General features: G+C 36.9%; 2 protein-coding genes and 1 non-coding gene across 3 annotated transcripts in view; 2 read left to right on the top strand and 1 right to left on the bottom strand.

Annotated features, from left to right (window-relative positions):
* ANO3 (anoctamin 3) overlaps positions 1-23940 on the top strand; it is a 272078-nt gene that overhangs the window by 194154 nt on the left and 53984 nt on the right. The window contains exon 14 of the mRNA XM_032413849.1: positions 2996-3056. Within this exon, the coding sequence (XP_032269740.1) occupies positions 2996-3056 (61 nt within the window). The remainder of the gene's footprint in view (positions 1-2995; positions 3057-23940) is intronic.
* MUC15 (mucin 15, cell surface associated) lies at positions 3071-10970 on the bottom strand. Its single transcript, XM_032413851.1, has 3 exons — positions 8973-10970; positions 6332-6481; positions 3071-4431 (listed from the first exon to the last, which is right to left on the bottom strand). The coding sequence occupies exons 1-3, from the start codon at positions 9727-9729 to the stop codon at positions 4271-4273; spliced, it is 1068 nt and encodes a 355-aa protein (XP_032269742.1). The 5' UTR covers positions 9730-10970; the 3' UTR covers positions 3071-4270.
* LOC116638944 lies at positions 23627-23812 on the top strand. The gene has a single exon (XR_004300721.1). It is a non-coding gene; the product is annotated as a U2 spliceosomal RNA (small nuclear RNA).

A 23940-nucleotide genomic window follows, 5' to 3' on the forward strand; every position in this document is an offset into this window, starting at 1 on the left:
ATTCTTTTTTCATATCATTTTAAAAGTGACTCTGCCCTTGAGGTTAGCGTTGTTTATAATAGTTATTAGTTTCTGGGTTTTTTTTTTTTTTTTACTTGTTCAATAAACATTTACCCAATACCAAGTATGAGCCTCAGACCATATACCGATATTGAGGCTACAACAGAAATAAGACAGAGGCTATTTTTTTCTTTAAGAAACTTCATGGAAAAGTCAGTATAAGAATCACATAAGACATTTGTTAAGAAATAGATTCCTGGGCCCCATGTCCTACAATTCAGAATCCATTGGTCAAGGGTAAGGCTTAGAATTCTTAAGGACTGAGGAAGTGAGAGAGGCCTGAACTCCAGCCTAAATTCCAACTCCTTGCTCTCCTTCCCACATAGTAGCCTGGCCTGCAGGGTCGAATCTGCCCAAGAAATGCTTTGTTCTCCTTGGCCCAGAGGGGTTTTAATGGAATGAAAGTGGCAGTTTCCAGAGGCTAGTGCGACCCTGAACCCATCACACAATTTTAGGGACAGATCTAGCAACTACAGTAGAAGAGACCAAGACTATAAGCTTCCAACTTAATAAGTAATTTACCTCTTTAAACAATAACCACATTTATTGATTTCTAGCCACACTCAGCTCTCCAAGAGAAATCAGATGTCAAACATAATGGAGAATTTGTGCTTAAACATAGTGTTGTTTGAGGCTTAGTTTGCTTTTGTCTTTATATATTATTCCTACTCACATTGACAATGTTGAATAAAATGCTTGTCCATAAGTCTCCCTATGCATAAAGGCAAGCTATTTTTCTAATAAAATAATTCATTGCAAATATATACTTGTAGATAGGATGCGCTTCCTTTTTGCTTTTGGAAAAGCCTGTTACGTTGCTTTGGGGATTTTCTTGAGATTTCACCTGGAGCTTTCTTTTATAGAGCAAGGGTCTCTTTCCTAATAGGCAGAAGGCCTCTTCCCCTTTTATTCTCTTGCCAAATACCCACAGTCGAAGCTTGAGCCATCCATGCTCTGCTTGACTCTTCCTTCTCTCTGTCCCCCATTTTCATTCAACAGCTCATGTATCAGCACTCTAAATGCAACCCTTAGCAACTCCAGCTATAACTGCAGGCTTCAGATTATTCTTCTTAGGTCTGTGGCCTCCCACATATCATAGCCCAACCCACCTGTCATATCTTAGTGGCTCTAACACAATGATTTTATGCTTTTATACCCATCCTTAGGGCAAGTTCTGACATTTTCCGTAACTCCTACTTTAGCTTTATCTCGAATTACATATATGTAATCTCACATTACATGACTATTACATGTATACCTTACCATGTCTCATGGATGTGTTTCTAAAAAAAATGAATGTTTTATTTATTGAGTAAAAAAAAAAAGCCTGAAAGATGTGTGAACAAACTTAGAAGAAAAAAAATGAAAAGCTTTTTTAAGGAAAATATGGCTTACACTATGACAAATCATAGCCCTGCAACCCAATTATTGGTAAGCATGGCTTTGTATTTGTCCCTTTTCTAAAAGCACTGCTGTTTCTGGAGCAGGGGGAGAGCCATGTTTTCTTGATGACCTTTAAGTCCCCATGTGTAAAGTCTCTGTCCTAACACTTGAAGAGGATGTTTCCTTCACTGGGTCTGTTCTGAAGGAAATCAGACAGCTATTTACCTGTTTGGTAATAGCAGGTGTCTCTGTGGGATGCCCTTGGAAACAAAAATGCTGGATTCCCCCACTGGGTGTAATTTTATGAGCTCTGTAGGGAATTTCTTTATGGCCATGTTCCCGCCTGTATGTAATATATAGTGATGATTGTGGTGAAAACCAATTCTTATAACATTTTTAGAAATCCCAAGCCTTAACAACCATAGAAGTTTAGAGCTAACTAGGACATCTTGCACCTATCCACAAGCTTTTGAAAGGAGCACGTTTTGTATAATGATACTTTCAGTAATGTTTTATTTTACCGGAAAACACACCCTGCCTTTATCTGTTTTACCTATTGTTCTGCAGTGTGTCTCAGATGTTGCAATTAAAATACACATTGATATTAATGCACTCATTGACCAGCCTCTGGACTGTAGACTGCACAAAGAGGACACCATTGTATTCCCACTTCCCTTAAAATAATGTTCTTGAGCCCCTAATTGGCCTTTCTCTCCTGTGAGGATAGCGTCCCTGTTTTCCCTGTAGTTTCTATGGTACCTACATAGATGACCATGAAACATATATTAGTTCAGCTGTATTGGTTTAATAGCCCTCACTATAAATATAAAATATAACTATAGGGAAAACATTATGCAAATGAAAAGAAGCAAGGTAAGCTGAATTTATAATTTATTAAAATCAAACAATCCTTGCAAGCCTGAATATTGTATTCAGTAACATCATACCACTGTACACTGTTCTTTATAACAATTCAGATAATGTCTGATTCAAAAAGACACTTGGACTATATCCTAAATGTTTCATGATATATGAAACCTCTTAAAAAAATCGTAGCCACTAGTGGACCCATGGCACACTCTGAAAGATGTCAGAAAGTAGGGCGAGCACTGTAATACCTTTCCATTGAAGGTGCCGCCTCATTGGTGGAATCCTGCACTCTGGAACTTCCCAGTCCTAGAAGGTTGGCTGACAGGAAGTGTCACTAGGTGTGCCTCAACTGAAAAGCTAACCTTAGCTGCTGATCGGTGGCCCACAATACTTCCTCAGGGTGCTAGAACCCCTTTCTAGCAGAAATGAAGGTGAAGTCCACAGGGAATAAGAGGGAAGAAAGAAGAAAAGGGGGAAGATGTTGATTCCTCACCTCTCCCCATGAAAACATCATATGAAACAGCTGTAGGATGCATGAAAGGATCTCATATCTTATATTTATAAACCATAAAATAATGGGATTCCATTTGGAAAAAAGACCATAGAACCTAAATGTACACTGTAATCACTAGATTATTATAATCAGTTTGTGGCTAATATTTTTGCTTCATTTTCCATTAAGGTGACATATTTGTTTGATAATGGAGGGACGGTCTTCTTTGCTATTTTTATGGCAATATGGGGTAAGTATGTTCTTCTGTTACTTAATTGCTTGTCCCCATTTTCTGAGGCTGTTGTTTCTTCACATACACGCACACACACACACAAACACACACACACCCTGTGTATCAACTCAACAATGAAATCTCTTGCTTTGTTTGCCCTCTTCACACATTCACTGCTTCTTTGGGAATTTAACCCCTGCTCTAATCCTCTAGTCCCTAAAGTCTTGACCTTCCTATACTAAGGAGTGTATTTTTCCTGCCGAATGCAGGTGGTGATTAAAAACAAACTGAAACATACTAGAATCCAAATGATGCTGCGTGTACTGTATGTAAAAGTGATGCTCAGAAAATGTTTCGTTTGCATTATATTTCTATTTGTCTATTTTTTTAACATTACACTTTATACACTTAGAGATACAGAATCTATTCCATATATGATTAAGGAATAATATCTAATACATAATAAATCTTATTCTTATTTAACATCTTAAGACTGTAAAAATTATGTACAGGTATATGCTTTGGCTGACTTTTTTCACCGTGTTTCTCATGGACTCTTTAAAGCACCCAATTAATTGAGTCGTAAAAGAAATCTGACAGGTTAGGATTCCCCAGCCTTTGAAGAGAACCTATCCCTTTCCCGGGTAGAGTCAGCTTTCCTACCATGGCCCCGTTGAATGCAAAGTCATTGTCAGTCTGGCAATTCAAGGGACGGACCATGTATGTGCTGAGACAGGAAAGTAAAATGTACTAGAGAGAAGTCTCTCACTCCCATTACCTTAATTTCCCAGGAACAGAAACTCCATATACTCTCTTTCTTAAGTCCAAATTAAAAAAAAAAAAAATTACTGTTCCAGTTTTCCTTCAAGGGAATGCCCAACTTGATGCATGAAATTAGGACAATAGAGTTAGTTAAATTATAGGCAGGGAAAGCATTGTGAAACCTTTTAGTTTTACCTGATTCCCATAAACCATTTCCCACTCAGAATAAAATAAACCAAAATACAAATTAAGGTTACTCGATAGATGATTCAGCACAGCCAAACATGGTAAGAAATGAAACCTTGTAGATGATTTATCCTCTACGTTTCTGCTACTAGTCTCATACTTCTATAGTTCTCCTTGGCACAGCCACATGACAGTGATCTTGTTTTAGCTTTTGGAAGATGGGTTTGTGAAAAGACTAGGATGTAGGCGATCATTTGCCGTCAGAAGCCTTTTTCCCTTTAGTTCTATACTGAGGTACGAAGTTGAGGTATGTCATCCATAGGAATGCCGTCCCGTGCATTTTCTTGGCCTGCTGGCATAGATGAATCATTCACAGTTGAGTTGTAATAACTAGAATTCCCAAAACTCGCATCATAAGGTTCTGGTGCATTGTCTAATCGCAGAACTAAAAAAGTAACAAAAAAATTTGTTTTATGTTGACAGTCTGGAAGATGCATGCTCAGGCATCTGCCAGACTATAGCAATTGTTCCAGATGAGTAAGTAGATACATCTTTCGTGTAGGCTTTGCAGATATTGGTTTTGAAATTTTAAATAAGTCTATATTTTTCATGACACATTTCTTTCTAAGACTAAGAGAACAGTTTAACTTCTAAAATAATTTTACTCCTGGTGAACCAAAAATAAAGGAACTAAGGGAGAAATCACAAAAAAAGTAGAGTGGTACTTTGTATGAAGGACAGACATATGTCTCATTGACTTTTGAATCTTGTGAATTCAGAGCCTTGTCAACATGTTCAGAATTTTTACTTCTGGTGTAAAAAAATAATTTTTAAAAACTGAAGAGCATTAATTTTAAATCAGTGTCATTATTTTTCTAAGTGTCTCAATATCTTTATGGTTGAGCCAGGGAAGATGGAGATGGAAGAAAACTATTTGTAAAACCTTATGTTTCTTTGTGATAGATCCTAGTTATCATGCACTTGACATTCTCTGATTAATGATATAAGATTATTTTTTACTTTTTCAATGAACAGCCAATTCTTACTTCCTTAATGATATTGAATTTATTTTCAAAGAAAACTTGGCACGTGCTAGGTATCTTTAAATATTAAGGCAGTGACTAATTACTAGTTAGATTAGTGATTTATTTATTCAGTTAGGTATTCTCATATCCTACCTATTCTTTACACCTTCTGTTTACAGACTGGGTGCCCAGTAACCTTAGGGACTTGGGGGAGGTTTTTCAAAGCTCTCTTGAAGGAGAAAAGGAGGTGTTGTGATTGAGTTATTCCATTATGCCTTAATCACAACATCTTAGACTGTATCAGTTTGATAGACTGAGCTTTTGCATGTGATTACGGTAAAGAAGAGATTCTGGGGTTAAAAAAAAAAAAGTATAGAAATCCCTGTTGTCTGAAATCCTATCCTTTAATTTTGAAAAGTGCCACTTTTTATTTTATATGGATTGCTAGAAACCCCCAAAATAGAATTCAGTTAAATTTACAATTAATGGATTTGGTTCTAAAGATGAACAATATGTCAGTCATGATCTGAACTTAGTAAAATCAACAAGACTTTATCAACAGGATGTACCAGGGGCATTTAACTCTTTTTTATGGTGGCAAGAGTCCTTTGTAGAACAAAAAACATTTTTTTTTCCTGAAGTATAAAAAAAAAGATGAGTCAATTATTTGAAATTATTTCATTTCTGTTCTAATTAGTATTATATTAAGAACAAATCCAGTTCTTTATTTTTAGCAGACACATTTCTCATTCATAGATATTACGGTTGGTCTTTTCTATCACATGAGTGACAAATTCCTGTGTTATTGTGATTTTATGTACCCAAATATATGGCTTTTTATAGATTCTGTTTTAGAGACTCATTAAGATAATTGATTGAGGGCTACTGCATCTGTGTAAACTTTAGAAGAACTCCAAATTGGAATAAGCCATTGTTCAAGTTACTGCTGCTAAGAGATCCACCAATGGCAGAGAATATGGCTCTGCAGTTACTTGCTAACAAAACTGGCCATTTTTTTTCCTCAATGGCATACCATTCTCTTCCAGTTCTATAGACATGTTTTAGGTTCTGGGATTTGGTTTATTTAAAACTAATTGTGATGCAATGAGCCACAGTTCCAAATGGCTTTAAAATTCCATCCACAGGTCCATAAGTATTTTGGTTATGTTCTTTGAGAAACAGAGAGTAGATCAGAATAAATCTTTAGTCTGTTTCTGTCATATAAATCTCCAACTCCCTTCTAGATAATGTAGTGAACATTGGTATCCTCATTTAATTAAAACCACCGTGTGCAGGTGAGGTCCTAAAAGTTGCTTTTACCTGGTTCGTTTCTGTCATCGTAAAGTCTCCGATGGGAAAATGAATCCATTTTCCTTTTTCCACACAGCAAGTAGCCAACAAGACTAAGCAATGAAGCACCCAGAATAGCACCTAAGATGGCCCCAAATACTACTCCTGTATTTTTATTCTCTAGAGAACAAAGAAAAAAATAATTAACAGATAAAGAAATATAAAATAATTTTTCAAAGAAGAGAAATATATACATTGGACTTTCTTTATAACAAAGAATGTTTAAATAATATTGTGTTTTTTTTAATTAGATAATGGTGATGTGTGTGTATTTTGTCAAGTGCTGAGTATTTGGGATATGTTGGCAAATATACCTCCTGATAAAACCATACTTCAAATTTTTAATTACATTGAAATACTTCTTAGTTTTATAACTGTCTCTCATTCCTTTTTTAACAACAATAGTACTGAAATACCATGTATATGCTCCATTAAGATCTAATTTCTATGTTGAGTGCTATATTAAGTTTTTAATCAACTCTGAATCTCTAATGCACATTAATGATGAAATGAACCTTGAACTTGTTTCTATAATAACTGAAAAGTAAAAAGCTAATGGGAGTAAGTGGGTGATAGAAAATGAATCCACAAAACCCCAACTGAAAAGGCACTCTAAGGGAAAAGCAGTATATCCTGATATAGGATATTTCCAGATACAGTAGATAGACCAAAGCAAGATGTTTGCAGTGTCTTGCACACTGAGAACAGATGTGTAGGTCTGAGTTTAAGGGAGCCCAAAATTTTACTCTATCATCCCTTTTTACTAAGTACCTTATTTGAAGACTAAGTTCGTTATTAACAAGCTATGTATTGCTCCCTGAACTTATATTTAGTGTATTGTATTTTCAGAGTTTTTTAAAAAATTTCATGAGAATGTTAATAATTAAGTGGGTGAGGGGTCTTATAAAGTCTGTAATTCTATATTAAAACCCATTTATAAAAAAATTAACCTACACACTAGAAGCTCAACAGCAAAATTACTACTAAAATAAAAGCAAAACAAAGTCAACTAATTTTCTTTTGATTAAAGAGCAATGGTGGACATAAGTACTCTGTATTCTTAGTATGTATGTTGTGTTTAGAGAGGCAAAAGAGAGAGAATATTTATTAAAAATCTTTCTGATGTAGGGGCGCCTGGGTGGTTCAGTCAGTTAAGCGTCTGGCTCATGATATTGGCTCAGGTCATGATCTCACTCTTGTGAGATCGAGACCCCCGTGAGGCTCCATGGTGAGTGTGCAGCTGCTTTAAGATTTTCTTTCCTTCTTACCCGCCCCACCACTCTGCTTGCGCTATCTCAAAAGAAAAAAAAAAAAAAAACCTCTTTCTGATGTAGTATAAGAGTATGTATGAATGAAAGGATACGTTAAAATTATAGCTAAAATGAAAATATATGTACTTACAATCTATTAACTGCAGTGCTATTATAAAGCCTAGATTTCAAAATTTAAAACTTTTCCTGTACACTAACAACTTTCAAGTAGGAATTTGTATGTATGATTTAGTGTTTACATCATTAATATAATCTGAAAGTAAGTTGTATTGCAAGTCACTGGATTCATGGGGGAAAAAAGAGTATTTTTAAAAAATTTCAGGGAAAGACAAATACCATATGATTTCACTCATATGTGGAATTTAAGAAACAAAACAGATGAACATATGGGAAGGGGAAAAAAAAAGAGAGAGAGGGAGGCAATCCATAAGAGACTCTTAAGGATAGAGAACAAACAAGTTTGCTGGAGGGAAGTGGGTGGGGGAATGGGCTAGATGGGGGATGGGCATTAAGGAGGGCACTTGTGATGAGCACTGGGTGTTATATGTAAGTGATGAATCACTCAATTCTACCCTTGAAACCAACGTTACACTATATGTTAACTCACTAGAATTTAAACAAAAACTTGAAAAACAAATTTCAGGGAAACAAAAACTTGGGTAGACCTGAAAAAACAAAACATGATGAATTTTCATTATATTAGAGATCTTTTCTGTTTTATGTTTTAAAACTTGACATAATCCCTAAGTGAAACATAAAAATGTTCCCATAATATGCTTTTCTTGTGATACTCACAGCTACATTCCGTTTTTATGGTGTTCATTAGGTACTAAACTAAAAATTCAGGAGGATTTCCTTTTGTTGCGTTTATTTACATTTTTTAAAAAAATCAGTGTTCTGTTTTCCTGTGATTGCTATGTGGTATCAGATAATTTATAAATTCATTTATTTTATTCAATTTTCACATACATATATTTTTAAAGTTCAGTTGCATATTGTTCCTAAAAGCATGGGACATTTCAGGCAGTTTTCTCAGATTCAGTGAAAATCATTGCACCGTATCTCAAAACTGTCCTACTACCTCAACCTAACCTTCCTCTAATTTTGTCCTGCTGTCTCGTCATGTTCCCATACAGTAATGAGTACTGTATGCTGCCTGAAGCCTGAAAATCCCTTCACTCTTTCCACTGAATATCATGGATGCCCCCCAAAAGTGAGAACCGCCTGTGCTGCTGTAGTCTTTTTTTTTTCAATATGGTACATTATTTAGTTGTAATCTGCATGACTTAGTTCGAGATTCAGTTTCACACAAAAGGAAAGTTAAATCCATTTATATTTACCTTCTTGGGGGTCTGATGTATTTGAGAAGATTTTTGAGTTATTGGTAAACTTTAAAGTGGGCTGTAGAGTTGTTGTTTCTCGGTAGGGGGTAAACCCTATGAAGCTATCATTGGATGTGGTGAGCCATTCTTCTGGTTTTGTTATCATGGGGGTCACAGACGTGGTGTTTGGTGCTGTAGGGAGGACACTAACTGAAATGGAACTGTTGCCAGGAGTTTTTATGGTATCACTGGCTGAAGACCAAGTGAACTTTTCTGAAGATATAGCAGATGTAGCTTTGGGAGGTGCTGAGACTGGAAGAGGATTTTCATCTGCTATGGATGAGTTCCAAGACAATTTAGAAACAAAGCTATGGATCAGAGGAGGGCTTGTGGGAGACGTAGGCATAGGTCTTGGATTCCTAGAAAAGTTGTTCGTTGATGAATTGCTGAAGACTTCTGTTGTTCCATGGTGTTTATTTAATGGGTCCCAAAGAGGGGAATTACTTGCCTCGGGATTGGAGGTTTCTCTATTTTCTTTATCTGAGCTTAAATTTGCATCACTTTCCAAAGGAACAGATTCATTTCCCATTGTTTTTAGGTCTGCTGCAATGCTTTGTGTTGTGTTTCTTTCTAGACTTTCTTTCCCATGACTTCCAATTAATAGTAAACTAAACAAATTTGAAATCAACAGAATTTTGGCTGAGGTCAACATAGTAGCCTTTTTTAGTATTGGTGTTATTAAGGAGAATCTGAAAAAAAAGCAAATAACAAGCATCTGAATTATTACATGAAGTAGTGATTTTTTAAATGGATCTACATCTTTAAAGTAATAAAAATCTAGAGATATAATACTGAATCGATAATACCATACTTTTTATTCCAAAAGTTAGTTTTCTTTGGATTATATACTAAACCTAGAGTGAGTTCTATTTTTTGTATAATATTTATTTCTTCTTTCTTCTAAGGAAATGCCATGCAAAAACTTTGTCAAGCCACATACCACTATTCCACTATTTCAAAGATCATTTAGCTTTTGACAAGTTGAAATATTTATATATATTTGAGATATTATATATGGATTGCTAAGTAAAATATTGTAAATATAGGGCACGTAGAGCTGGCTGATTTCTTTAACCTGTTTAAGAAAATATGTTTTTTATAAAGATATAATTTGGAATGTTTATTATGAAAATGATGTTACTGATTATAATCTAAACACGTAATACTGGACCTTAAAAATAACAGGGACCTCACTTGAAAACATTTAAATCAATATCCCTTTTTTTCACAACACTTTAATGATGCCCTTCTTCCTATTAATCCAAAATTAGGGAAAATCAGGAAGACTCTCAGATTTCAGGATATTCTTTCCTTATATTCCCTTATTATATAAATGAAACATCTGGCTGGGAGAATGTGTAGAAAAAATGACATAGTTAGATAGTAGGAGAGTTGAGGTTGAAACCCTGGTCCAGATTTTTAATCCAGGCATTATCATTCTGCCTCTGAAATGTGGAAGTGCCACAACTCATAGGAGGATATGGGGGAAAGATTTTAAAATTAGATTTATATTAAAATTTTGACTTCTATTATGAATAACCTGTGAAAAATAATCAACATAATAAGCACTTACTTTATCATCATCATCATCATCATACTGACATCACAGTGTTCTGAAGACTAAATGAAATGATGTATGTAGAAGTACTCTAATCAATACCTGGCCTAAAGTAAGCAGCTAATAGACATTCCATTTTTTATTATGAAAATATAATAATATTTCTGTAAGTGCCTTACAGCTCAGAAAGTTTGCAATATCATCTCGCTTGATCCTCACAATGATCCCTTGTGAAAAAAAAAAATAGCTTGTATATCCTTATTTTGCGAAGGAAGAAACTGAGGTTCAGAGTGGCTAGTAATGACAGCTAGTGAATGGAAGAGAAGAACTGAAATCCAACTCTACTGACTTCAACCTAGTTAGATGCTAAAATTAGAAATGTCTGACCTAATGATGTAGTATATGTTGGCTAATTGAATTTAAATAAAAAAATAAAAATTAGATAAAATTTGAAATATCTTTAATATAAAAATATTCTTTTAAAAATGTTAGACTGTTCCTCTTCAAACAATAAAGTCTGAAAACTAATTTCCTATTCTTTGAATTGGATCTTAGAGCTTATTTTTCACTAAAAACCTCCAGGATGACTAAGATAAGAAAACGGAGAATGTGCACTTGCTATTTTTAAGGTCCAGTATTACGTGGCATTTCTTAAAAGCTCTCCCAGAAATGTTTACAATTATGTTCAGCCTTGAGTTTTCATTAGGGTCTGAGGAGTCTCTAAATACTCCATCTGATTTTCTTTTGGATTTAAGTGCCCCCTTCCTGCTTAATGATATACTTAAATATATTTATAATACATCCTGATACATATTTTTCTCCAAAAGCTTTTAGTAATTAGTCCATACCTGTGGATTCCTAGGACTTTCGAAATGTAATATTTTCCATGCCCTATGCTTATCACTTAAATAAATTCTACTTAAAAGGCAAGGCAGGGGTGCCTTGGTGGCTCAATGGATTGGGAGTCTGACTCTTGGTTTTGGCTCAGGTCATGGTCATGAGATCGAGCCCTGCCCCCAGCTCCATGCTCAGTGCAGAGTCTGCTTGAAGATTCTCTCCCTCTGCCCCTCCCTGCCCCCTAGAATAAATAAATCTCCTGGAAGGGGACTCCGTATACTCCTGCTACTCTGTTTCTTGATCTGGTAGGAATTACATAGGTGTTTGTATTTGTGATATTGTCTGTTTATATTTCATTCACTTTTCTGTGATGGCCAAGAAAATGGATTTAGATCCAAAAAATGTTAACATCATTGGAAAACGTATTACTACTCTGCTTTTATTAAATCAGATGCTTCACACATTTTCTCATTTAATCCTTACCAAAAACAATCAAACAAACAATGAGGGAGGGATTATCAGTCCTGTTTTATGCATAATTAAATGGGGCATTAAAAATGTAAACAATGTGGGGTGTCTGGGTGGCCCAGTCGGCTAAGCCTCCAACTCTTGGTTTCGTCTCAGGTCGTTATATCAGGGTCCTGAGATGGAGACCCATGTGGGGCTCTGCACTCAGTGCTGAGTCTGCTTAGGACTCTCTCTCCCTCGCCCCCTTCCCCTCCCCCACCTCTCTCTAAAATAAAACAATAAATTGAAAAGAAAAGTGTCAAGGACACAGAGTAGTGACAGACATCGGGTTAGGATTCAAACCTCGGCATTAAAGCCAGTCATCACTCATCTGTGAAATAGAAGTTACAAAGGACTATAGAAATTGATTACAAGGGAATATAGAATTCAGCTGCTTTTTAGAACTTCTTCCCACCAACATTTTTTTTAGCACAGCTTCTCCAAATTTTATTATTTTATTCAAAGCAGTTTATAATACCATTATTTTTTTTAAAGATTTTATTTATTTATTTGACCGAGAGAGACACAGCAAGAGAGGGAACACAAGCAGGGGGAGTGGGAGAGGGAGAAGCAGGCTCCCCACGAAGCAGGGAGCCTGACTCGGGGGGCCCGATCCCAGGACCTCAGGATCATGACCTGAGCCGAAGGCAGATGCTTAACAACTGAGCCACCCAGGCGCTCCAATAATACCACTATTTTAAACACTGGAAAAATAGGGCCTTCTACCTTAAGTACCCCTCAGACACACTAAATACACTTTTACCCTAATTTAAGAAAATCCCAACAATTGTTTCTATGATTCTAGGTGGACACCTTTAGCATGTAGTTTACAAATTAACAAATGTTATCATCCCCAGGACCTCTAGTTCACCAACACATTATTAAACTGATACCTCACCCAGCACATTTAAAATACAATTCAATTTAGTTTAAAAATACTTCCATGTATCTTTTCAGAAAAATCCTTCTCCTGTGAACTCTGTCAAGTTCATAGCAAACATTAGAGCCTTTTTCATTATCTAATTCCAGTGGTCCCATTAAATTTATGAATTGTACTTAGCCACCCATTGTATCGTTATTATACATTTTGATTTGTTTTCCCTTTGTGGTTATTTTCTCTTCCTAATGAAGTGGTCACCAGAAGGGAAAAAAACAGCCCTTAGCTGTTCCAATTTTCTCACGTTACATGAGGAACATGGTATTGAGCTTTCACTCCCTTCCCGTAATGGGAATCCACATATCAAGAGTCAGCAAAGTGAGTTTTGTTGTTCTGGATTCACTTTGTAACATTGAGCCACCAATGGGATCTCTCTACCCTTCACCCAGCTTTTGATTGTAACTTGAAAGGTATTAATACCCCAAATGAGCCAAGCATTCTGTTACTGCCTATAATTTATCTCCAGGGAAAAGAGGGAAATGGAAGAGAGGGATGATGTGTGTTGTGAATACCATTTGCAGTTTATTCCAAAAATAATACAGTTATGGGTAAGGCTTTTGTGAGAATTGGTTTAGTCCTGCTATCCTGGCCTGACAGTGGAGGATAACTTTGCTTCCGCTTCTTAGCTTCCAAGAGAAACAGGTTACACCTCTCCCTCAGGTCTCTTCATCTTAAAGGGATAGAAGCAACCCGGAATTGAAACCATCAGCTATTCAGAACCCCAGCCCTGGGCTTTTGCTGGACAAGGACTAGAAAATTTTGGTTAAGTTCAACCCTATTCTGAATTGAAGAAAACACGTTGTAAGCCCCAAAGGCTAATGGAGGTAATACAGAAGCTCTGAAGGGCAATAAAAGAAATCTGTGCTCTTTCTCTTTGCACTTTCCTCTTGGCCTCTCTCCATCTCTAGAGTTTAAATATTTAAAGTATGTTGTATACTCATTGTGTAAAGTTATGCTGGATGATGGTTGGCATGCTTGTGTGTGCCCAAGTTCATCTGTCAGCCAGGTGCACTGTGGAGGCAGACAGAAGTGGCACCAAAGAAAAGTGCAATTGCGGAAGGAGAGTAAATCAGGAGAACCCGGTAGCTATCATTTTCCCTACTGTTCTTTTTGCCCTTTCTGGCCCCTAGGTAGAAACGTGAGAGAGGAAATTTGAGGGGGTAGAGCATAGGAACAGAGCTAAGATCATTACAAACTCGAAAAACTTCTAAGATTAGAATTATTATAAAGTGAACAGAAAAAAGGATTTCCACCCATTTTGCGATACTTTAAAAACAGATTCTAAACCTTTCTGTATATATTTAACTATTTTTATTGTTTCTGGTATTTAACAGATTTTAAAATATACTTTCAGAGGGTGTGCATTGCACTATTTTTTTTTAATAATTACTCTATGCAGAGCAAATGAACACAGTTTCCTCCCCTGTTTTTGGTGTTGGCACTAAAAAGTGGTTTCACATTACGACTTTTGTATGGAGGGCTGCAGAAAGTGGTGAGAGAAACACAACAACCATGACCATTAAGGGAAGCAAGTCCAGACTCTCTGCATAATTTTGCTTCCCCTTAAATGCATAGAGTCATTATTCTGCCCAGCCTTCTTGTTATAACTGAGTCATACCCATTTCATATCAAGCCTTTAAAAATCAGGTGGTACTCTGGTTTGTATCAGGTAATCAATCCATGCAAGGGAAGAGAAATGCTAGTTATTGGCAAGTCAATCACAATCCAAACTTTTAAATTACAACATTAGTTCAGTGCCCTGAGGGGATACTATAAAAACATGTTTCTGCAGTGAAATAACTAAACAGTACATAGAATGTGCTACTTCTCTTTCAGTTGCTTTTGCTTGTTTTTTATTATAGATCCCAGGCTACAGGTTAAGACAGATGGGTTTTGTTTTTCTTTGTAATAGGAAATTCAGTCTGACATTAGCCAATATCCCAGGCAGACCCTGTTACTCTTGAGTGGCCTTTACAATCTTGAACAGTATTTTGCTTTTCCTAAATGAAAGAGCTTCAATAAATGAGGGCATAATGAACTATGCTTCTAGAAATGCCTCTTTTAATAAGAGGGTTTTGAAAGGATGAGAATATCTAGTAGCCAGAAAGAAGAATTGTACCTGAGGACCGTAGATATATCATTTCACTTTTATTTGACTTAAAAAGAAAAGAAAAACAAGGCTTTCCTTCAGGAAAAAAAAATTTCAAGTTGGTGAACATAATTCTAATTAAAAGACTGGGGTATGCAGAAATCCAGGAAAAATATGTAGAATGTCATACTCCCTGCTAATATGAACATTGTTAGTCATAATCTTTAGTACTGAAATAATTAGATGGAAGAGTATCAAGCTTAGAAAGAAAAACTGTCTCCAGAATATTCTGGACGCAGATTCCCAAGCATGGGGTTTTCAGCCTTCTATTATATTTCACTGTAGAAAATCCCTCCTTGGATCAAATAGAAAGTGCTAAACAGTAAATCAACATCCCTTTAATTAAAGGAGACTTACCTAGCCACAAACAAAATAATTTTGAGAAACTTGATCCACACCTTCATTCCATAAGATGTGTTCTGTAGCAACTGACTTAGCCATTCAGATTTCCAATGAGCACCAGATGTACACACATACCATGCTAAGTGAAATAGTTACACATTTTGCCAATTTTTTGATTAATAAAATCTTTGGAAAAGATGTATAGAAGTTTGTAATTCATTGTATTCAAATATTGTTTTTCAAAAACTGTCATATTATAATACTTTGGCAAGATCCTTAAAGCCCAAGTGCATAATTTAAATCTAAATAATCAATTCATATTTATGCGATTTCCACTTTAAACATCGTGAAACTTTTACTAAGATCTGACGGCAACTCTCTCTTGTAGTCATGTACATTTTAAGTAAGGTTTTTATTTAACTCTGCAGCTGGTTTCATCATTGAGCAAATTTGGAAGTAATTCCTAAAGCTAAGTCACTTAGTGCAAATGCTCATTTGGAAGGTAATTAATGAGACAACTACCTGTTTTTATAAGGGACTCCGTAGCTACTTGCCGGAGAGTTCTGTCAAAAGTTGAGCCTGCTTTGATTCTCTCTGGCAAATAAATAAAAGAGACAGAGAGGGAAGGAGAAAGGGAAAGAGGAGAAAAAAGGGGGGGGGGGATGGGATCCTAGGTAACCCAGTCCACACTTACCTTCAGGTTCTGGAGGTATTTACAAACAGGAACTAAAATATCACAGACAGCTGTCCTGGCTGGAATGAGTCTGCCGAGCATCAGAGAAAACAGATGGGTTAAGTATGACAATGTCCCACTGAGCAGGAGGGTGCCAGAGAAACAAAATTAGGTGGAGCTGGCCAAATCTTGCTTGTGTAATAGAGCACCCAAGAACCTGACTGACCTGCTTCTCAGCTGTCAGCATGAAGATATCACCTCATTCAGACCTTAAAAAAAAAAAAAAAAAAAAAAAGCCCAACCCTCCAGGTTTCATAGGTTGATCGTTTTGACTTTGGGGCAGGCTAGTTCTCTTGAGCAGTGGCAGAACAAGGGACATCCATATCCTGCCCTAAATGAAAAAAAAAAAGGACAAAGACTTTGGTAATGTCCGCCGGTGTATCAGGAATTTCTGGCACATGCTGGATTTGCCCTTTGCAGGTGAGGAAACCAAAATGACTCATGCCCTGCACCTGTTACTCCGTGTGAGCCCCATGTTGTTCTCCTATATCATAAACAAACCTGTCTTTCCCACAGTAGTATGCCCTCTTTGTGTACCAAAAACCTGAATGGAGAAAATACAGTGGTGAGGGGCCTTGTCTGCAGTACACTGAAATCAGTTTTATCGAAAGTCACACTTAACACAAAGTGAATTAACATGTATTGGCATCCTGGAGAAAGCTGTGAAGCATTCAGTTAGAAATCACCAGAATTGAGATGGGCTTTCTTGCTGACTTTCAGGAGTTTGGGGAGTCACAGGGGCCTGTGTGGGAATGGCCACATGATCCTGAGCAATCCTGAGAGCCTTGTCAATTAAGCTCTTTCCATCCTGTGTTCTCTTTGCTTTTACTCTCAATTTAGAAGCTGGAGAGTTTCACAAGTGCCCAGGTAATGCCTGATTAAATACTGGAGTTGAATAACAACCTGGCATGCTTCCTTTACTTCCTTCCACAGCTTATGAAAGGGAGCAGAGTGAAACTGCACTTTCTGGGATATTCTGCACACCAGTATTTGGGGACTGGCGCCAAGGCCCGTTCAGCTCAGTACGTCTGAGGTTCACGCTTAGTTTCTGTTGTACAAGGAGGTAGGTTTCCAAATGCTGGGAGAGAAAATGAAACTTTAGCTAAAGTACAGGACCTTCACATTGAATGCAAAGAATCTGCCCCATTAATTGGTCCCAGGAAAGAACAAGGTAATGCTATAGTTTTAAATTTTCTGAAGTCAAAGCCCCCTTCAGAATATGATTAGAAATTAAGCCAACCCCTAAAAAGAAGTGTTTACTCAAAGGATATTTAAGCTGTATCTGCACTGGTATGAAGAAAAGCAAGTTGAATTTAATCAAACAACTGGTTACTGAGCAATGGCTTAATAGAATTCAATTGGTGATTTTCAGATTAGTCAGTTACTAGGAAAAAATCCCACTGACAAAATATTTTCTGTCTACTTAGAGATCTGAACATGACTTGGCAGGGTTGGGTGTGCCATGCCCTTAGGGATTTTCCTAGATATGTGTATGAATATCATTACCACTTTCTGACCTGACCACGGTAATTATGGCCTATGCCAGGCATGGAAATTACAAGGTACTTTTGCTACAACTCTCTGCTTTCACTGTGTAAGAGTCGAATCTCATCTCCCATGAACCCCTTTTCTGGAGACTGTACCTGTGGCCCCAGAATCCTCTTCATCGTTGCCCTCCTGACAACCATAACAAATTGGTTAGAAATGACCCTAGAGATAAACCCTATTTACCCTCCCTGTCATGAGCACATCTGGAAGTAAAGTCATAAAATAAGAAGTATGCATGCATTTAATGCCTCAGTGGTTACTTAGCCCACTTACTTGTGATCAGAAATCTTTGTGAAATCACCTGAGTTGGAGTTCAAAAGTAATTTCTTGGGGCGCCTGGGTGGCTCACTCTGTTAAACATCTGCCTTCGGCTAGGGTCATGATCCCAGGGTTCTGGGATGGAGCCCCGTATCAGGGTCTCTGCTCAGTGGAGAGCCTGCTTCTCCCTCTACCTCTGCCTGCCACACCCCCTGATTGTGCTCTCTCTCTGTCAAATAAATAAATAAAATCTTTAAGAAAAAAGAAGTAATTTCTTGCCAAACAAGCAAGTCTCAGTGAGATACATTCCCAAGTATATACCATGGTCTAGGTAAGACCAATCCCATGTTAGCCCTTGTTTCTCCAGGTGAACTCAACGATAAGGGACAACTAGCTGGCCATTTAGTCAGCCAGACAAGCTGAGATGACACATGGTACAATGCCTACATAATGATTTTGTACTTACCTGCTATGGTACCTTTCATCTGGCCCTCTCCAATTGCTTCACACCATTAAGTCTCACAATACTTATTGGAAGACGTAATATCCTCTCTTTGTCTGGAAAGATAACAAGTGGAGTTACTAGAACATGAAGTTACATGATTTCACTGATGAGTTTGAAAATAGAACCAGAATGTAACTTGGGACCGTGCCTCAAATAAAATTAAAACATTGTTCTGGATCCAAAATGGCATCCGCGGTATACAGATCCTAGAGCATCACATGCCTGACGCTGAGGCCACATATAGGGAATTTGTTGCCATAGATCAAATCCATTAATAGCAGGTTCTGAGTTTGAAACACAATATAAATTGAATTCATGTTTTGTCTCCCCACAGGAGCATGGGCACTTTAAGAAACAAATATTTGATTAATAATAAAACAAATGACATCATGGTTATATTATTTGAGGATAATTTAATGATATTCTTCAGAAATACAATGGAAATTGATGGCTGGAAAATTTCCTTATGGTTGGTAACATTTGTTTCAATATTCTGTTAGAAGAGAAATAGAGGGATTATTTTCATGAGTGCTAACAATTGTTTAACATAAGCTTATCTTTTTTCCTAAGTCATGTGGTATTATAATATGGTCTTCTTCATTTAACAATAACTTTATGGAAAGATTAAATGCTCCATTTTGTTGCTAAGGACATTCTACAACAATACCCTTTGTTAAGTACAAGTTGTGACATAGCATTTACATATATGCCGGTGGGCATACTTGCATGCATACCTACATAAAATGGGCAGCTGAGGAAGGTTGTAAAAACCTGATTTAAAAAAACATGATGGGGCCCCTGGGTGGCTCAGTCATTAAGCGTCTGCCTTTGGCTCGGGTCATGGTCCCAGGGTCCTGGGATCGAGCCACACATCGGGCTCCCTGCTCAGCGGGAAGCCTGCTGCTCCCTCTCCCACTCCCCCTGCTTGTGTTCCCTCTCTCGCTGTGTCTCTCTCTGTCAAATAAATAAAAAATCTGAGAAAAAAATAAAAAAAACATGATAAATCACATACAAACTTTAATTCAGCTGTAGTTCAGAGAACCAAACAACATAACATAGCAAAACATGTTGCATTCCTATCTGCACATTTATGTGAAGATGTTTGCTTAGTAAATATCCTCATAAAGACAAAGGATTAACACAGAGTTGATGTTGAAACCTCTCATTGTAACAAGAAGTAATACGTATCCACGGATACCTGAACCAATTGAAAACATTCAAAAAGCCCACTGATATTCTTAAGAGATGTGTTTATAATAAGATCTTAGATTTTATGTTTAATGTCTATTAAATTTTGGACTAAATTTTCTTGTTTTGTTAATCATAATGATAACTCAATCCAGATTTTTTAAAAGTAAGAGCCTCATGTTCACAAGAAATTTTAAAAATTATTTTAATTTCTTTTTCTTACTCCTGAAATGACAATAGCTAGTTTTATTTTCTAATTTTTTTTGTTAGAAGTATGAGAAGATAATAAATACTTTCAGACAAAATATAAAGGATAATATTCTGAGGTAGAAACAACAGAAAACAGAGGTAGATTTAAAGATACAATGAAACAGTTAAAATTTTACAATAGTAGGAGCTTCTAGCAAGTGTATTTTAAAGGGATATGAGTTAAGTATAAAAGACTATTATAAAAGTTATATTTTAAAATGTCAGTTTTTTATAATGCACTGGAAATTACATCTTTTGCAAATATCTACACATATGATAAAAAAGAAATTTTGGATGTCCTCATAAAATTATACAAAAGGATAAACAATTCTACAAAATGATTTTTAAAGCTTATACAAAAATTTTGAAGACCACTGATTCAGTGTGTTACATTTTCACTGATTTCTAAATGATGCTTAAGCTTCAAGCTGTTCATAGATACAGAATATTTGATTGGGCATTTTTCTGTGTTAATTAGGCCCTGACACATGAGGAGTTCCCTATGCCTTTTTATCTCCCGTTCCAGTTCCATCAAGAAAAAACAAAACAAAACAAAAAGAGCCAGAGAGAGAGTGGGGAGTATTGCTAAAAGGTGATGGAGACATTTTGAAAGCAAACACGACCTTCCTCAGAGCATTACCATTCCAGGCAGTCACACTCTGCATATGTTACCAGAATTGCTTTGTTAGCATGGGGTAGCCCCACCGAATCTTTATTCAATGTCAGAACTCTGGGGCTCTTCCTCTGCTGGGTACTGCAGGCTCATAAACACCCAGAGAGCACTGGGAATGAAGGAAAGGCTCAGGCTACCAATTCACAATTTTCTTGTTGAATCCTGGCTTTGCCAACTTACTGGTTTCATAACCTTGCCTAATCACTATCCCATTTCCAAGACTGCTTTCTCATTTGTAAAATAGCAAGAGTGACACCTACCTCCAGGTCACCTGTGGGGAGTCAATGAGGTAAGGTAGATAAACACTAGGTAGGGCTCAATAACTATAGTTATATGATAACTATAATAATTTTTGTTTAGAGATGGCAGAAATTAAAGCTTCAGCATCAATGTGAACGGAAGTTGAGATGAGTCCAACAAAGCATGGAAACACTTATATTAAATTTGAGTTTGTATCTATACCTTGGCACATAGTAGCTGCTCAATAAATAGTAATTGAGTGAAAAATGAAATAATTCAGAGCGCCTGGGTGGGCGTCTGCCTTTGGCTCAGGTCATGATCCCGGGGTCCTGGGATCCAGCCCCATGTCAGGCTCCCTGCTCAGCAGGGAAACTGCTTCTCCCTCTTCCTCTGCCGTTCCCCCTGCTTGTGCTCGCTCCTTCTCTCTCTGTCAAATAAATAAATAAAATCTTTAAAAATCTTTAAAAAAAAAAGAAAGAAAAGAAAAATGAAATAATTCTTCTCCAATTTGAATTGATTTTTTTTCCTGACAGAGAGGCTTTCCCTTGTCATCCTTATAAAAACTACAACCCTCCTTTCTTGACCTGTTTTAATCTCCTTTCCCCACATTATTTTACCAGCAGCACTTATAGTTACTTAACATACCCTTTACCTATTTTTGTTGTTTATTGTCTGTTCCTGTACTAGAAAGCTCGTGAAAGCAAATATTTTTAGTCTTCTTTCTTAATTGCTTTATCCAAAGAGCTAGAATATTTCCTTGCACAGACTAAATGCTCAATAAATGTATAAATGAGTGAATTAAATGAGTGAGTAGGTACATAAACAAATAAATATAATTAACAATAATAACCAAAAAAAGTGAAAATATTAAGTATAAGACATCTGCAAGCTCACTTTTCTTCTACCTAGAGTATTCTTCCAATTATTGGCTCTTTCAGATATGAAATCAACTTTTTCTTCCACTTAAAGATATCTCTTAGGCATCTTTGTATGATTGTACATGTACATCATTGAGCAATTTTCTAGAGCAGGTGATAAGGGATGGGGGCTAGTTTACAAGAAGAGTTGATTTAACTATGAGTTCATAAATCTGTTACAGCAAGTGAGAGTGGAGACACTATTGCATACAAGTGTAGGTAAGTGGGTAGGTGTGGTTTTGGGGGGTAATTTCTTCTGAATACTTTATTTTTAATGATGAGGTAGACAGCAAAATTGCACCTAAGAGTGATAAGAGTGTATGTGCTGGATGTTAAAAGAGAAAAGAAAAGGTATGACAGCATGGCACAAGTCCACTCAAATTATTAATTTAAAACAAATCAACTCACCCAACATACCTGTCTTTTTCTCCAGTGATGGTGTGCATGGGGACAGATGGACAGTAGATGGAGTGTTGTGTTTTTGTTTGTTTGTTTGTTTGTTTAATATTTTATTTATTTATTTTGACAGAGAGAGAGACAGCGAGAGAGGGAACACAAGCAGGAGGAGTGGGAGAGGGAGAAGCAGGGTCCCCGCTGAGCAGGAAGCCCAATGTGGGGCTCAATCCCAGGACCCTGGGATCATGACCTGAGCCAAAGGCAGACGCTTAACGACTGAGCCACCCAGGCACCCCTGGAGTGTTGTTTTTAACTAGGGTCATGTTCAAACTATGAATTTATGACAAACTGAGAGAAGAGCTAGAGCTCTGAGGGTGTATGCAAGTGGGTGAGTATAATGGCAGACCATTAGCATCTTAAAGAAGAAAGTGAGGGCACCAGGAGCAGAAAGGACAGTCAAAATATGATGGGGTTGAAGATTGAAAAATCTTGGTCAAGTGTCAGTGGATTGAAAATCTGGGTCAAGGAGTTGTTGGAATTGGAGTTTATAGGGAATGAGCTAGAAGGATGGAGATGATAACTGGAGATTTTAGAGAGTTTGCAGTCATTGACCAAAAGTATGCTGTGGGAGTAGATGAGTGAAATAGGCGAGGAGAAAACAACTTTGAAGATAGAACCGAGGTCCTAGAAAGATTATCTGTGTATATTGTAGTTTCAAAGAATTATTTTAGGAATCATGTTGAAAAGAGTTACACTAAGCCAAGAGTTTGAAAATCTTAAGACAAGCTAGGGAAGTGTCCCCAGGGAGTGGTAGATGACTTCCACTAGGAGAGGTAGTAGGAAGTATGGATATAATGTGAGACTCAAGTCCGTGAATGAGGAGCAAGAAATTCACCACCTCATCTTCAGTCCCAACTGGTATGGGAGACAAATAGCTATTACCTGAGAATGCCATATGGAAATTGGGGTTTCAGGAGTGTCCCGACTTTCAGCGCAAGAAGTTGGGGGGACATAAGTTACTGTTGATGACACTGAGCACAAGAGGATATAGTGGAAGTATCTCAAAGTGTTGGGAAGGAGTGAGAGATGGTTACAAAGGCAGTCTGTTTCCCTGAAACTAGAGGATAAAACTCTGAGGGTTAAGGGATGATCTGGAAATCTTGGTCTTCTTGAGATAACTGATATGAACAGAATTAAGGAGCACAGTGACTGAGTCATGATGGACTCAGTTGTGATAACTGTGAAAGCAGGAGGAAGAGTTGTGTGTGTCGGATATGGACATGGAGGCATCTTGCTAAGATGGAGAGTTCTGGGCTCCCTCTAGACCCCTGCTCATAGAAAAATTCTGAAGTGAAGCCTCTTATTCCTAGCACCCAAAACAACTGTTCAGCCTTGCAAGTGGCAACCTGCTGGAAAATGATACTGCTCTCTTTAACAAGTACATGATACTCTGTTGTGCAGAAATGCCATACAGCGGATTCATTCCTGTATGATGGAATATACCGTTATTCAAGTTTCCTTCTTTTACAGCCCCGATTTCGTTACAAAGTATAATCCTTTAGATGACTACTGCTCATCGCTTCTCGGCCTTTTGGCTAAGATCAAGTGTAGTATCTGTTCTTATCAGTTTAGATGACTACTGCTCAGTTTATCAACTATGCAATTTATTTTTATAGGGACTTAAGAAGTTACAATGAGGCATAAATATAATAAAATGGCAAAACTGACAGATGGATAATATAACTTATTTTGCCACCTTGAGGAAAAGGTTGATTTATTAATGCTTTCTAAAAAAATATTAAGGCATATAATTAGAAAATCCGGGCATCTCTAATTCATTTTTTTCTGGTTAGAAAGTTAGAATAGCTAAATAATAACTATGGCAGCAA

The sequence above is a fragment of the Phoca vitulina genome, unplaced genomic scaffold (assembly GCF_004348235.1).
Source record: "Phoca vitulina isolate PV1807 unplaced genomic scaffold, GSC_HSeal_1.0 scaffold16, whole genome shotgun sequence".
NCBI classification, from domain to species: Eukaryota; Metazoa; Chordata; class Mammalia; order Carnivora; family Phocidae; genus Phoca; species Phoca vitulina.